The 16,453-nt window shown below is 33.1% G+C and overlaps 1 protein-coding gene across 3 annotated transcripts in view; it reads right to left on the minus strand.

Annotated features, from left to right (window-relative positions):
* Positions 1-16,453, minus strand: part of LOC141529515 (patj homolog) — a 769,735-nt gene that overhangs the window by 119,370 nt on the left and 633,912 nt on the right. For all 3 annotated transcript variants that reach the window (XM_074246076.1, XM_074246077.1, XM_074246078.1), the window contains one exon: positions 1,870-2,031. In XM_074246076.1, the coding sequence (XP_074102177.1) occupies positions 1,870-2,031 (162 nt within the window). The remainder of the gene's footprint in view (positions 1-1,869; positions 2,032-16,453) is intronic.

Below are 16,453 nucleotides of genomic sequence, written 5' to 3' on the forward strand. Positions count from 1 at the left end.
ACGGCGCACTCAGCTTTTAAACTACCTCTCAACTTGAATCATTCCGATAATCCCATTTGTAATATCTCAAAGCAAAGTGACATGGCGCATGTACTCAGAGAAACAAAAATTATAGTGTGGGATGAGTATACTATGGCCCACAAGAAAGGTGTTGAGGCTCTTAATCAGACACTTCAAGACATTAGAGAGAATAATCGACTTATGGGTGGGTTGACTATTCTTTTAGCTGGTGACTTCAGACAAACTTTACCTGTTGTACCACGAGGGACACGTGCAGATGAAATTAAAGCCTGCCTAAAATCTTCAATTTTATGGCCTAATATAAAAGTCCTATCGTTGAAAGTTAATATTAGGGTATGTCTTCAAAATGACTTGAGAGCGAAAGAGTTTTCAGAATTATTAATTGACATAGATAACGGAAATCTCCCAGAAGAAGAAAGAAAAATAACCATTCCAAGTAACCTTTGTGAAACTGTGGGAGAGTTGATTACTTTGATTGATAAAGTATACCCGAATATTCAACGTGGTGCATTAGATAGTTTATCATGGTTAAAAGAAAGAGCTATTCTGACTCCAATAAATGAATCAGCTGATAGGATTAATACCTTACTGATAGAACAACAAACAACTGAACATATGAAGTATGAGTCTGTGGATACAGTCATAGAAGTAGAGGAAACTGTTCATTATCCTGTTGAGTTTCTGCATACACTTAACCTGCCAGGCATACCACCTCATATTCTTCATCTAAAGATTGGTACACCGATAATGTTGTTGCGTAACTTGAATCCTCCCAAATTGTGTAATGGCACCAGACTACAGGTAAAAACTCTGCGGAAAAATTTAATTGAAGCGACCATTTTTACAGGAAAGTATGAGGGAGAAAATGTATTCATTCCAAGAATACCTTTGATTCCATCAGATTATCATTTTAAATTTAAGCGTTTGCAGTTTCCAGTTAGAGTTTGCTTCGCGATGACTATTAATAAAGCTCAAGGGCAGAGTTTAAAATTAGCTGGTGTAGATTTACAAAGTGACTGTTTTTCCCATGGTCAATTTTATGTAGCATGTTCAAGAGTAAGTTCCTCTGAAAATCTCATCATTCTTCAACCAGAGAAGCGAACGAAGAATGTTGTATATAAAGAAGTTTTAAACATGTAAGTACATTATTTTAGATTTTATATATTTTTAACAATTATTATAAGTAATCATATGATAATAATATGTTCTTAAATGTAATAATTGAAAGAAATAAATTAATGTGATAAAAAATAAAAATTTTGTTGATATTTATAAAAATTGCCATACATAAAAAATAAAGAACATCAAAGTGAAATTTACTAAAAAATATAACTCAATGGGTTTAAAAAAATTAAAAAAAAATATAATATATATTTATTTTCATGTTGGTAATTTTTACATGGTTTAGGCCTACTGGGGACCCGCCATGTAAAATAATGGGAACGCATCTTACTACACAGTACCTCATGGGTGATGCGGAAATCTATGTTATGACAGATTTAATGACTAACTGACCCATTGATTGATTGATTGATTATTAATAATAAAATACTTTTCTCATATATTTAATACTTGCTAACACCGGTCATCACAAACGATCACTTTTCTCTAATTCAAAATTTATATTCATTATCTTTTTGAAATTAATCCTTTTGTTTATATTTTTCGTCTAGGTTACACCATAAATTTTATTGTATGCCCAGCGAAGCGGGCGGGTATCAGCTAGTTGTTTGTATATAAACAAAGTCGCCCACCAATGAGGCTTTATAAGAGTCGAGCAATCTTTCTTAGCTCGTATCAAGAATTTTTGTTAATGACATTTATTTTCCTAAGCCGAAATATATTTACCTTTGACTGAACCGTTGCATGCTCGTTGACTAAGTTAATAAATTGCGAAGTTGCTTGTATTGATTTCTTTCGACCGCAAACCAGTCTAACACGCAAGGGTAACTCACGTAAGATTGTAACAACTTCAGTGTGATTTGTTCCAAATAATTGAACTCCATTCACCTGAAAAAACAAAAAAAAAAAAATTCAGTAAAAATCACAGCAATCAATTTAACGTAAAATATAAAATCAATTTATAATATATTTTTATCACTAATAACTCGTTTGTCGACAACGATGATTAACCGAAGAACGTTTCTTTTTTGCTGATTAAGAAGCCATTGAATGAATTATATATAGAGTATCGACAATCATCTCAAAATTCGGTGAGGAAATTTACAATATAAAGAATGCCATTCGGCCTCACCCGAAATGGAAGGTAGATTTCATGTGATATGAGATATTCTTTGTTTCTGTTGTTTAATTTGTTAAATATCAGAATTTTATGTAAATTTTCGAATGAATCAATCGATTATCACGCAGTTGACAACAGTTAATGCAGTTTTTTGAACTCCATGATGAATTTCAAACCTTAAATTGATCAGATAAAAAAATTTCGGTATTTGTTTAAAAAAACGCTTTTTTCGATTTTTTTCGTCAACGATATCTCGGAAACGATTCAAGCGATTTTGACCGGCCCGGAGGCAATCGACGTAGTTTTTTGATGTTCAAAGCTAATGAGTTTTTGCAATTAATCGGTAAAGCTGATTAAAAGTCATTCTGAGAAAACCACGTTTGAAAAAAAGTTTTCACTATCAAAAAATTTTAAATTGACCTATAAAATTAATAAGAATACTCATAAAGTATAAGTGTTCTGGGTCAAATTAAAGGTTATATAATCAACTTCACCATGAAGTTTTCAGAAATGAGTTCTTTTCTATCAGTCAAAAGTTATTCACGTTTAACGTTACAAAACTTGAAATTTACAAAATTTTTAAAATTTTAAATGGCAGCCATTTCTAAACCAATCGACTGATTCTGCTCATCTTCAGACTCGACATCGGTAATTATCCAAATATAATGTGTACCAAGTTTCATCAAGATCGGTTGGGAACTTTTTGATATATCCTGATGACAAGGCTGCTTATATTACATATGTATATCTATTACATATATATATATATATATATATATATTAGGGTGATTTTTTTTTGCGACTATTTTTTTTTTCGCTCCCATCCCGAAATTTTGTTGGAAATACACCCAAAAAAATTCCCTGAAAGTTTGAGCCCTTAATATTAATATTAAGTACTCCTACACAGCGTGTGAAGATTTCCCATTTGAAATATACGAGAACTTTCATTTTTTTTTTTTTTTAATTTCTATAGCTCAGTGGCATTTCATAGCATCGCTTTGACCATGGACGGGTTTTTTTCAGAATTGAATGCTCTACAAAAGTGTCCATTGTCGCGAAGTCGTAACTCATACTGGTGGGGTAGTACGGACCGCCAAACCGAATTTTTCATAGAATTCTTGTTTTTTCACTCATTATCTCATAAACAACAAGACATACAGAAAAAATGTAGATAATAATTTTGTAGGAAATTCAATTCTCTACAAAAAAGGTCCTTACCACCAAATCACTAAGATCGATATTTTCTGAGATATTAGTCATTGAAGTTTACGTAGCATTGAATTTCCACAAAATGTTGAATCAAATCTTAAAAAATATTGATTTTTTTATTCGTATCATAATTATAATTAGTAATTACTTATTGATTAAGTTGCAAATTCAACAAAAAAATTTTTTAATTGTATTTTTCTGAAGTTTTTTTATTTTTAAATAAATTTCTCATTTAAATCACAGCATAATATTTGAATTTATCATTTAATAATTCAATTTTAATGAAATTCTAGCTAAAAATATATTGTGTATGATCATTACGAAGAATATGGGATGTTTCTTTGTTGCTGTGTATTGTGATGCTGATTAATTGCGGTTTATTTTTATTGCTCTAGTAGTACTACTGAGCTTTTACTTGACCTTGAATGCGTTCAACAAATTTCCGCTTTAATTGCAGCGCTTTCTTTGTTTTCGCGTACTAATCCCGCGAGAGTAAGAACAAAGCTTAGTGTGCATTGATCAGTGTGACGCCGTTGTATGTATACTTTGTTAAATTTGAGGTTAGATCGAATTTAACAATCATTAAAATGAGTGAAAAAATTGGTAATAAAACTTGGAATTATTTAATTGGATTTGAAAGAAGCCAAATAAATAATAATAAGCTGCCTTCGTATCGTGACTTACTGAATTTGTTTATGTATAAACATCAGTGTTTAAAATGAACTATTCGAAATAGTGCTACTAGTGTTATTAACGATACTAATACTATTTGGGCTAGTTTCAAGATTCCAACTATACGTCCTCAGCACAGTCTTGCGAAGTTGGAAAAATTTTATGCCGAATATATAAAAGTGAAGACACATCATAAGAGGGAAAAAGATCGAAAGCACAAAAACAGAATGTTGAAAAGTTTAACCAAAAACTAGATAAATTGTTCGATATTTCCAATTCCACAATGGTTAAGAATTTGCCAAAAGAGCAGCAACAATTTCTGAATGAGTGTCAAAAGGGAAAAAGCAATCTTCACTCGCCCGTTACTACTTTCTTGCCGGTGGAAACTTTTCAGAATAAATCTGATACTGAACAGGAGATAGTAAATGAAGATAATAAGAACAATACAGACGAATTTGGTTAGTTTCTTCTCATACAACTATAAATTATCAAGCTCAACAATCAATCATTTTTTAATAATCGAAAACAATTTCTTATAATTTAGACTCATATTTTTTCTACTTACTTGTAAAATTTAATTCGCATTAAAATTCTAATTTTCTTAACCTCATTTTCTGAAAATTGAATTCTATATAATTTTTGAATATTTAAAAATTTGTTTCTAGATTCATAACTTTTTTTTCTAATTATTAGTCTATCATTTTTGGTAAAATTTCTATCAAGTAAATCTGAATAAGTGAGATAAATCAAAATTTATTTAATTTAATCTAACGCGCCAAAAGAAGTATAACTTCAAAAAATTTGTTTTCGATTTTTTTGCAGTCGAAAATACCCACGCTATTAAAAAATTGAAGTCACTGTAACCAATAAATTTAAAATACATATCATTTTATCTTATTTTTATTGGGGAAAATTGACGGAAACTCAATTCAAAGAATATCTTTGCTTCTGAATAACAGAAGCTGAATATAAAATTTGAAAATTGTTTTAATCGATTGGGTTTATTTATTTAATTCTGAAAAAATTGTTTTAGGCATGAAATTATCACAACATTCGATGCCAGCAAGTTTTTGTAGTCTATCATCAAATTCCAGTGGGTTGAAACGAACATATTCTGATTTTGAGAATGAACTCCCTGTATCTCGTAAAAAGAAAAAAATCAATATTTTAACTCCAGAACTTGTATCAGCTTTAGATCGCACTGGAACTAGTGATAGGGATGCAATGTTTATCATTGCAGCTGTTATAGAAAGTCTGGGATTAGATATTGATAAATATAATGTGAGTTATTCTTCTATTCGCAATGCACGTATTTCTAAGAGAGAAGAAATTGTCGATGCAATTAAAAAAGAAGAAATAGACGAATCTTGCGTAGTTCATTGGGATGGAAAAATGCTACCTACAGGACAAGGAACATCAAAAGCAGAACGGCTCTCGATACACATTTCAGGAATAAGTGGCGAAAAATTTTTAGAAGCTCCGTTGCTTTCTGACGGCACAGGTATAAGTCAAGCTTCAGCCGTATTTCAGGCTCTAACGACACGCAATATTTGCGATAATATTAAAGGAATGTGTTTCGATACGACTACTTCAAACACAGGTAAATTGTCAAATTGTTAAATTACATTTTCAAACCTACGCTAGTCATAATAATTAAAGAATATAATAAGAAGTCTAAATTTTTGGGTGTTTTTCAACGAGCTGTAACTTCGAATAGAATGATTGTAGAGCAAAAACAAAAAAAAGCAAATAGTAGCTCTAAGTGTCTAGTTTTTAGATACGACCATGTCAATTTTTTTATCACGTGTGAGTCTGGAGAAATGCTGAGGAAACTACAAGACAAAAATTTTCCAAATTTTTTCTTGTCTAAAAAAAGGTCTACGGGCTTCAAAAATGTTTTTCCATTCTTTCATTCAAAAACGCTTGCAAAAAATTTAATGTCCTTTTATTTGACAGAATTAGAAAGCCTGTGCGATGATTTGCCGCGGAGTTATCGTCAATCAAAGCAAAGAAGTTCTTTTTAACTTTGATAATTAATAACTCTGTGAATAATGGTCGTATGAGAAATTGAAGGAGAGTTTTAAAAACTACACGATATTTTCTATGAGATTCAGAGAATGGCTTTTGATAAAAAAAAATTTTTTTTTAATTGAAAATCCAAATCTCAATGAAAAAAGGTTTTTTTTCTTAAGAATCTTTATTTTTTCGATCAAAAAGATTGATTTCTTTAGAAATTTGAAAAAAAAAAAAGAATAATTTCAAGAAAATAAATACAAATTGAGAAATTGCTCACAATGGCGATTTTTGCGAAAACAAAAAATTTGAAGCTTCGGGACACTATGGAACAAAAAATAGCAGCACTTTGAATTTTCCAGGGATTTTAGGAGATACTTTAAGGTTAAAAAATTACCCATGAAATTTTTCGTTCATCCATTTTATCCAAAGTTATACCAAGTTATCCAAATATCTTTAATTATGCAAATTTTTGTCTTTTTTTTCAGTCAAAATTTTCAATTCAGAAAAAATTTTCTCGTCAAAAACAATTCACTGTATCTCATAGAAAATATCGTGTAGTTTTCAAAACCCTTTTTGATTTCACATACGATCATTATTCTCAGAGTTATTGTTTATCAAAAGTAAAAAGAACTTTTTTGCTTTGATGACGATAACTCCGCGGCAAATCATCTCACAGGCTTTTTGATTCTGTCAAATGAACGGGCATTAAATTTTCTAAAAGCGCTTTTGAGTAAAAGAATGAAAAAACATTTTTGAAGCCCGTAGACCTTTTTTTAGACAAGAAAAAATTTGGAAAATTTTTTTTTTATAGTTTCCTTAGGATTTCTTCAGACTTAAACGTGATAAAAAATTGTCATGATCGTATCTGAAAACTAGACACTTAGAGCAACTATTTGCTTGTTTTCTGTTTTTGCTCTGCGATCATTTTATTCGGAGTTACAGCTCGTTGAAAAACACCCAAAAATTTAGAATTTTTTTATGTCCCATAATTTTTGTGACTAGTGTATATTTTTATCAACCATTTCAATCAAAACAGATAATGTTTTTTTTTTAAGGTGACACCAAAGGTGCTTGTCCTTTACTAGAGAAAAAATTGGTCGTGATTTATTATACCTTGTTTGTCGTCATCATACGTCAGAGTTGATGTTACGAAATGTAGCAGAGGTTGCTTGGCCAGCCACAAATGGTCCAAATGTACCTATTTTCAAACGATTTAGAGACAATTGGGATAACATTGATAAAGTAGTATATGAAATCGGATCCAATGATGAACATATTACCGACATTTTGAACGACAAAAAAAAAGACATTCTCGATTTTATTGACAATCAATTAAAGGTATGAATTAATTCAATTTTACATTAATAATTGTGTATTTAAATGATGAACTAGTTTTTGACACATTTTTGTATGTATTAAAGAAACCCATTGGTTGCTGATAATGATTACAGTTTTCTCACTTTTTTATTTTTCTTTCTTTTCATATTTTTCAATAAGAATCATCATCCACGAGACGACTATAAAGAATTACTGGAACTAAGCAGTATCTTTTTAGGTGGTGGAGGTGATAAAGTTCAATTTAAAGCCCCTGGCGCTTGTCACCATGCAAGATGGCTTTCAAAAGCTCTTTATTGTTTCAAGATATATTTATTTCGTAAGCAGTTTAACGTACCAGCGAAAGAAACAGATGCTTTGCGAAAAATTTGTGTTTTTGTTGTATTATTTTACGTGAAAATATGGTTTACTGCTCCATATGCGATAAAAGCCCCAAACTCAGACTTACAATTAGTAAAAGATCTTATTGAACATCGAAAAATTCATCCGGAAATCGCTAATGCAGCTCTTGAAAAATTATCTAAACATCTATGGTATTTGCATGAACAACTTGCTTGCTTGGCGCTGTTTGATAATGCAGTATTACCAGAAGAAAAATTGAAAATTGCGAAAAAAATTAATGGTATTCCCGCTGTAAAGCAATAGAATAAGCATTACTCAGAGCCTTACAAAACAATTACTTCACTCAGTGAAAAAAACATCAGTGATTTTGTGACACCAAATTCAGTTTTCATCTTTAAACAGTTTAACCTTTCATATGAATTTTTAAATTCTGAATTTCATACATGGGAATCAAATTTTGAGTACCAAAAATGTTCTGAAACATTCAAAAAGTTAAAAGTTGTAAATGATACTGCTGAGCGAGGAGTAGCTCTGACTCAAAGATTCAATGAAGCTTTCACCCGCAATGAAGATGAACGACAAAAAGTTTTTCAAACAGTACAGCATCACCGTTCGCAACAAACTGTGTACTAAATCAACTTACAGCATAAATAAAATGGTGTAAAATATTTAATTTATCGTATTTGATCATACATGTAGTTGAGTTCAAAGTTACATAGACCTGATATCTTAGTAATTTATTTAAAAATAAAAAAACTTCAGAAAAATACAATTAAAAATTTTTTTCGTTGAATTTGCAACTTAATTAATAAGTAATTACTAATTATAATTATGATACGAATAAAAAAATCAATATTTTTTAAGATTTGATTCAACATTTTGTGGAAATTCAATGCTACGTAAACTTCAATGACTAATATTTCAGAAAATATCGATCTTAGTGATTTGGTAGAGAATTAAATTTCCTACAAAATTATTATATACATTTTTTCTGTATGTCTTGTTGTTTATGAGATAATGAGTGAAAAAACAAGAATTCTATGAAAAATTCGGTTTGGCGGTCCGTACTACCCCAACAGTATGAGTTACGACTTCGCGACAATGGACACTTTTGTAGAGCATTCAATTATGAAAAAAACCCGTCCATGGTCAAAGCGATGCTATGAAATGCCACTGAGCTATAGAAATTAAAAAAAAAATAAAATGAAAGTTCTCATATATTTCAAATGGGAAATCTTCACACGCTGTGTAGGAGTACTTAATATTAATATTAAGGGCTCAAACTTTCAGGGAATTTTTTGGGTGTATTTCCAACAAAATTTCGGGATGGGAGCGAAAAAAAAAATAGTCGCAAAAAAAAAAGCACCCTAATATATATATATATATACACTACTGGAAAAAATTAAGGGATCAAAAAAAAATTGCAAATTTTTCGGTAGTTTTCAACAGGCCGTAACTTTGAGAGAAATGGTCGTACAGGAAATCAAAAAAAAGGAAATTGTAGCTCCAAGTGTCTAGTTTTTGGATTAGAACTTCAAATTTTTATAGCCTCCGCGGTTTCTGAGTAATCATAGAAAAACCAGCAACAAAAAAATTCTCAAAATTTTTTTAGTTTTTTTTTTTGGTCTACGGGCGTGGAAAAAGTTTTTTTAGCTTAACCACCATAAGGATCGGACACTTTGTTCATTTAGCTTTAATTTCTTTCTTTAAACACCCTGATACGTCCACTCCTCGCTGAGATATCGGTCTTCAAATGGAAAAGGATCTTTTTGTCTTTGATTATCGATATCTCAGCAACCAATGATCGCACAGAATGTTAAAGGTGGGTTTCAAGAACTTGAATGAATTCCCTTAACGACTGTCCATTGTTTTTTCGAAAAAAATTTTTTCTTTCCGTCACATGAATTTGAAAATGCAACAAAAAAGGGCTTTTAGTGGTTTTTGGAAAATCAAGCGCTGGATCGAAAATATTGAGGAAACCACTAATGTTAAGTGTGCTTTTTACAGTTCAATATGTCCACAAAAACCCTACAAAGAATCAAATTAATCCAGCCAGCCGTTTTTTGGTTTCACTTGATCGAATTTTTGAAAAAATTAAAGGATCACGTTTTTTGCTCTGAAAAGCTCATAATTTTTAAAAATGAGAAAAAAAATTGTTTTTTCGAGCTTTTTCCACATTTTTGTTCCAGAAAGTGCTTAAATTGAAAAAAAAAAAAAATTAAAAAAAAATTTTTTTTGAAATTTTTTCTCTTGAAAAGTTTAAGAAAACAATTACCGCCGGCATTAGCGTTATCCAAAGCGTACCACGTGGAGGTCGCGCGGTCGGATTTACGCTTCTGTGTGTGTGTGTGTGTGTGTGTGTGTGTGTGTGTGTGTGTGTGTGTGTGTGTGTGTGTGTGTGTGTGTGTGTGTGTGGTATTTCAGGAGAATTGAGACCCGGTGGCTCGTCAGTTCCACCGTATTTAATGACTCCAAACTCATTCTCTGAAGGTTTTTGTTGGTTCAATACCGGGTATTACCACCCCTGTTTTCAATAACGGCTCTCAAACGTTCAGCCATGTTTATGCAGACGGTAATTTGACGCTGCGGAATGGTATTCCAAATGTGCTGAAGCGCGCGCTCCAAAGCAGCTAAGTTCTGCAAATTTGGATACTCTCTGCGCAACCGACGGCCCATTATGTCCCAAACGTGCTCTATGGGGTTGAGATCTGGACTCATTGCTGGGTGTCGCAACAATGTGATGTCATGCCGCTCAGAGAAGCGCCGGGTAATGTTGGCTGTGAGATGTAACGTCTAGCTGTCAAATTTTCGCGTACAATTACCAAAGGTGTTCTCCAATTTCGTGAAACGCCGCCCCACACCATAACTGATCCACCGCCGTAGGCAACGACTGGACGGACAAAGTTCTGGTGAAAACGTTCTCCACGACGGCGCCAAACGAGAGGACGTCGATCATTGCCATACAGATTAAAACGAGACTCATCAGTGAATAAAACATTTGTCCATTCCCTCAAGTTCCAATTTCGATGATCGTAAGCATACGCTAAACGAGCTCGACGATGTCTTGCTGTCAACAGGGGTACACGATTAGGATGTCGTGCGTGTAACTCAGTTTCACGAAGACGGTTGATGATTGTTCGAGAGCAAATGTTTCGCACTTGATGCCGTCGTCGCTGTTGCTGTTGTTGTTGCTGTTGTCTGCGATTGGGGAAGTTTCGAGCGACAATATTCGCATTGACGAAAGGTTGTCGTCGAACTTCTCTAACAATTGTTCGATCATCGCGGGTATTAGTGACTCGATGGCGACCTTGTCCGGGGCGACGATGATATTGATTCGTCTCTAGGTATCTGGTATAAGCTCGAGATACGACAGATTGACTTACACCCATCCGGATAGCAACTGCATGTTGAGTGTAACCTTCGTCGATAAGAGTCACTAACCGAGCGACTTCCACCTCCGATAAATGTCGTCTAACCATGATTAAGAATCAAAAGTCAGAAATTTTCAATTTTGACCAAAAATTAAAAAAATTTTTTTAGCGCAGAGGGATTAGTTTTGAAAAAACTGTTGAATGAAGCGATTTGCTAAGGATTCACAAAAAGAAAAGAAAAAAAAACTCCGAAAAGCGTATGAAAAAATCGAAATTCGATTAGGGGTATTAACTTTTTTATTAATTTAATTAAAAGGAGATCAGTAGAATCAAGGAATGCAGCGGTGGAAAGGTGATAAAAATCATTGGGCGATGGTTTTTTGAGTTTCCTTAACTTGTTAAAAAAATTTTTCCAAAAAATTTTTTTTTTTAAATTTTTTTCGAAAAATTTTTTTTTTTGAAAATTATTTTTTTATTTTTTTTTTTGAAAATTTAAGCACTTTTTGGAACGAAAATGTGGAAAAAGCTCAAAAAAACCATTTTTTTTCCTCATTTTTAAAAATTATGAGCTTTTCAGAGCAAAAACGTGATCCTTTAATTTTTTCAAAAATTCGATCAAGTGAAACAAAAAAACGGCTGGCTGGATTAATTTGATTCTTTGTAGGGTTTTTGTGGACATATTGAACTGTAAAAGGCACACTTAACATTAGTGGTTTCCTCGATATTTTCGATCCAGCGCTTGATTTTCCAAAAAACCACTAAAAGCCCTTTTTTTGTTGCATTTTCAAATTCATGTGACGGAAAGAAAAAATTTTTTTTCGAAAAAACAATGGACAGTCGTTAAGGGGAATTCATTCAAGTTCTTGAAACCTACCTTTAACTTTCTGTGCGATCATTGGTTGCTGAGATATCGATAATCAAAGACAAAAAGATCCTTTTCCATTTGAAGACCGATATCTCAGCGAGGAGTGGACGTATCAGGGTGTTTAAAGAAAGAAATTAAAGCTAAATGAACAAAGTATCCGATCCTTATGGTGGTTAAGCTAAAAAAACTTTTTCCACGCCCGTAGACCAAAAAAAAAAACTAAAAAAATTTTGAGAATTTTTTTGTTGCTGGTTTTTCTACGATTACTCAGAAACCGCGGAGGCTACAAAAATTTGAAGTTCTAATCCAAAAACTAGACACTTGGAGCTACAATTTCCTTTTTTTTTATTTCCTGTACGACCATTTCTCTCAAAGTTACGGCCTGTTGAAAACTACCGAAAAATTTGGAATTTTTTTTTGATCCCTTAATTTTTTCCAGTAGTGTATATATATATATATATATTGAGACAATGCAAATTGTCCACTTGATCAGCTGCGCGACATTCTCTTGAAAATCGTACTATCTTAATCGAACTTGGTCGATATTTAGGCGCCGTAAGGGGAAAATAGGGGGAAAACCGATTACCCGACGCACTGGAGCATCGACCGGCACTTCGACCTCATCAGTCATAGTATATACAAGACAATTATTTCATTACTACGTATTTACTACCGACAAACAAGACGCTAGCTGTCGACCCCTTACGTACCAATTATTCTTATATTAATATTATAAAACATTTAATATCGAGGTATTCACTACCGATTCTCTGTATCTAGACACTAGCTGTCGATTCATTAGTTTCAGTGCATTATTGGTTCATAACTAAATTTATTATAATCAGTGTAGTTATTGTTGTTAATATTTTCTATTTGATTTGTCTGAATATACTTGTTAAATAAATATACCGGTGTAAATAAGTATAATTATTACATAATAATCACTCGCCACCTCGAACTTGCGACCAAGAGGCCACTCAAGGTCACCAAAACACTACTGGAATTTATGTAAGTAAACAAAGTTGGTTATATTGGCCGAGTCTGAGTTCTTTCACGGGTCTCTACGCAAAAGACAAGTATCAACGCCAAAAAACTCTTCGTTACGGCAGGTCGTGTTATAAGAAATTTAGCGGATAAATTTCCTACACGGTATTGTCTCACTAATTATAAGAAAACTTATTAGGTCTCCAGCGAATCCGCAAGGCTGAAAGGCGTAATAAGAAATTTTGATTGTTGGTAGAATTAAAATTTCATTTCAATGGCGCTCGAACATGGACGCCGTGTTCTGTGAACCTGCCCCGGTGACGGAAAGTTTTATTACAAAAACTTTTCTTAAGAAAAAAAAAAAAAAGAATTTTTCATTTTGGAAACTTTTATTGAGAATTCCATTTTCAGTATTGAATTTCATATAATCTTTATGTTTGAAAAGACTTATCCAAAACAAGTGTCGTAAAATCCAATTCTAAAGTTGTAAAATTTCAATAGAAAAATCAACAGATTATCCTTATCGTGCAAGAGCTCCGACTTCATTCATTAAGTAGGTTTAGCATTGTACAAAATATAAATATCTGAAAAATTATTATATGGTAACCTTGAAATTAAAATAGTGATGTCATGTTCTCTGCTAAGTCTGTCATTTACCTTCAAGATTAACATTAAAGTATACCTTCGATAAAACGAATGAATATTTCGGTAATATTATAAAAATAAAATGAAAGGTAATATTAAAGATAATAACTTAGCCCCCATAAAATCTCAGTATAACGAATAAAAGGTACGGTAACGAGACGAAATAATCTTTGAGCATAATGTTTCTTCGTACTCCTGTAATTCGGCCCCTCGTACCCGTGACAGCTGAGCCAAGACGATCTACCTCACAAATAACTGACATCCCACCGATTCCTCACCAAACGGACGACTTAACAAATATACCCACGTCGGTAAATACAATCCTAAACAGTACTACTCATACGGCAACGGACGGCTCAGACAGTTCAGTAACTAACGTAAGTGGGATACAAAATCTCCCTGATGCAGAAATTTCTAATCACCCTGCACAGACTTTACAGAATGTTGTTTATCAGCTACAAATGGAAGTAGCCGCATTAAGATCGGCTCAACAAAACCTTCACACCTCTGTAGCTGCTACAGTAACGCAGTCCACAGACATGCCCATGTCAGACGCTACCTATACTAATACCTATATGCATAACACGCATATGTCAGCTTTACAACCACGAGAGCTATTTCCTAGCACAGCAATCCCATCAACGATATACGGACAGCAATATCCCTCTTCCAGTTTATGCCCATGCATACAACGAGTACTAGTGCAACCCAAGGTGGGGCTGCGCGTTTACCGTACGCGCAACAAACTCCCTCGTTAACCACGATGGCCGGCGGAGCCGGGCCTCAACAGCATACATTGCCACAAAGCATACCTCCGTACATATACAACAATACTCCGATGCCTACAGTACACTACTCCTACCCCAATTGTAACACACAGTTTGCCCCAACGAACACATGGCAAGCTAACACATCCATGCGTCCAAATGAGATAAGCCGAATTGCTAAATCCTGGAATGTCACATTCCCATCGCGAGACGTGACAGTAAATATTAATGCCAAAAAATATCTCAAAATTATCGAACAACGCATGACAAGCCACGAAATACCGCTTAAAAATTTTAGGTCGGTCGTAATCACTATCCTAACCGGACATGGACTGGAATGGTATTATCAAAATGAACATTTGTTCATAACGTGGCCCGTTTTCAAGTCTCACTTTAAGGAAAAATTGTCGGTACAATCGGAAATCAAAGTTAGTGACATATTTACTGAACTCATATCATATCTTTTAATATCTGTTGAAATAAATGATAAAAATTAACCATTTTTTTTTAAATTAAATTTTGATATTAAGTTTCTGAAAGAATAAAATCTAGTGATGATTTTAATGATATTAACATAAAAATCTGAAAATAAGTTAAAATTGTAAAATAACTTTTGTTTGTGACTATACCTTGAATTTAACTTTAAAAAAATAAAAACTTGAATTTTTTTTGTTGCTAATTATCAACACAAATTATCTCAAAAATTAAAAAAAAAAAATTCGAAAACAAATACATCCGTTCGTAAAATTCCAAGTTCATTAAATTTTTTTTATTTAAATAAAATAAATGTTATTTTTATTCAGGCAAGCGTCGTAACACCGCACTATTTTAATAGTTGGTAGTTGTGATATTATTAAATTTTTCGAAGTAAATAACATGCGTATGCGCATTACGCATGTTGCGGAATTACACATTTGTAATTGCCGCAATTTTCTGAGAGTGACCGAGGTGCTGCTACAAACGCGCCCTCAGGTGCTTAACATAAACTCAAACCCGGTTGCGCAGAAAATCTCCAAAAACACGTGCAAGTAAACACGTGGTGATATATATTTGTGCATCAAATTCAACATCAAGTGCAACCAGGATCATCAATCAACCCAACTCAATCAAGAAGATCTTTCTCAAGCTCACTACCAACATCGGAAACTCAGGTATTGATTTATTCAATATTCAATGCACTCTGTGATCACACCAGATCCAACCTATACTCATGTTGCTATCTCACTCTTACTCATTACCACATGGCGTTCCCATGCTGGCACATACACACTCACACTGTCTTATAACATTATTGCAAAACAGCCATCATTGACTCTAGCCTAGCAACACATCACCAAAATATATTGTCATGACTCCAGGTCTATTATTAGACCACTACTCATCATCTTATGCCCCATTATGTGGGAAATGCCGCATTGCGGGTGTTGCTTGGTGGGGTCAGTTGTGACTGTTATATATATACTTACACAGGCTCTAAGGGCCAGATACTGTTCAGATCTTAAAAGATTGTCACCAAATACTTTTACTCATCCGAGATCAAGCTGAGGTGGCCTCTCAGTTCACTCATCAAACTCATCCAGAGATCGTTAGAAATCATCAAGTGATTCAACTCAGTGCAATCAACATTAATTAATAACTGTGAAGTGCATTTATTAATACGAATCTACAGATTCAAGAACTCAACATGTGTAAACATAAAACTCATAATCATCCACGCTCTTTGAATTGTCGCGTCATAATTTCATTCCTTGTTTGTGACGCCTTTCATGAACTCATTTCTTATTACAACCATTACAATCTACATATGCTCATAATACTTATTCTATAATAAGACCACTCACTACACTCATAATCACTCACTCTATTAATCATTGCACTCAGTTAATCTAATCTATACGCTCATACTATGACTATTAATTAAGTGTAATTAATTAATCGTCTGGTGAACCTAATTCTACAACATTACTCATATTTATCGCTCACA

Source organism: Cotesia typhae, unplaced genomic scaffold, assembly GCF_013202065.1.
Source record: "Cotesia typhae breed Kobodo isofemale line unplaced genomic scaffold, CoteBio_Ctyphae contig_48, whole genome shotgun sequence".
Classification (NCBI taxonomy): domain Eukaryota; kingdom Metazoa; phylum Arthropoda; class Insecta; order Hymenoptera; family Braconidae; genus Cotesia; species Cotesia typhae.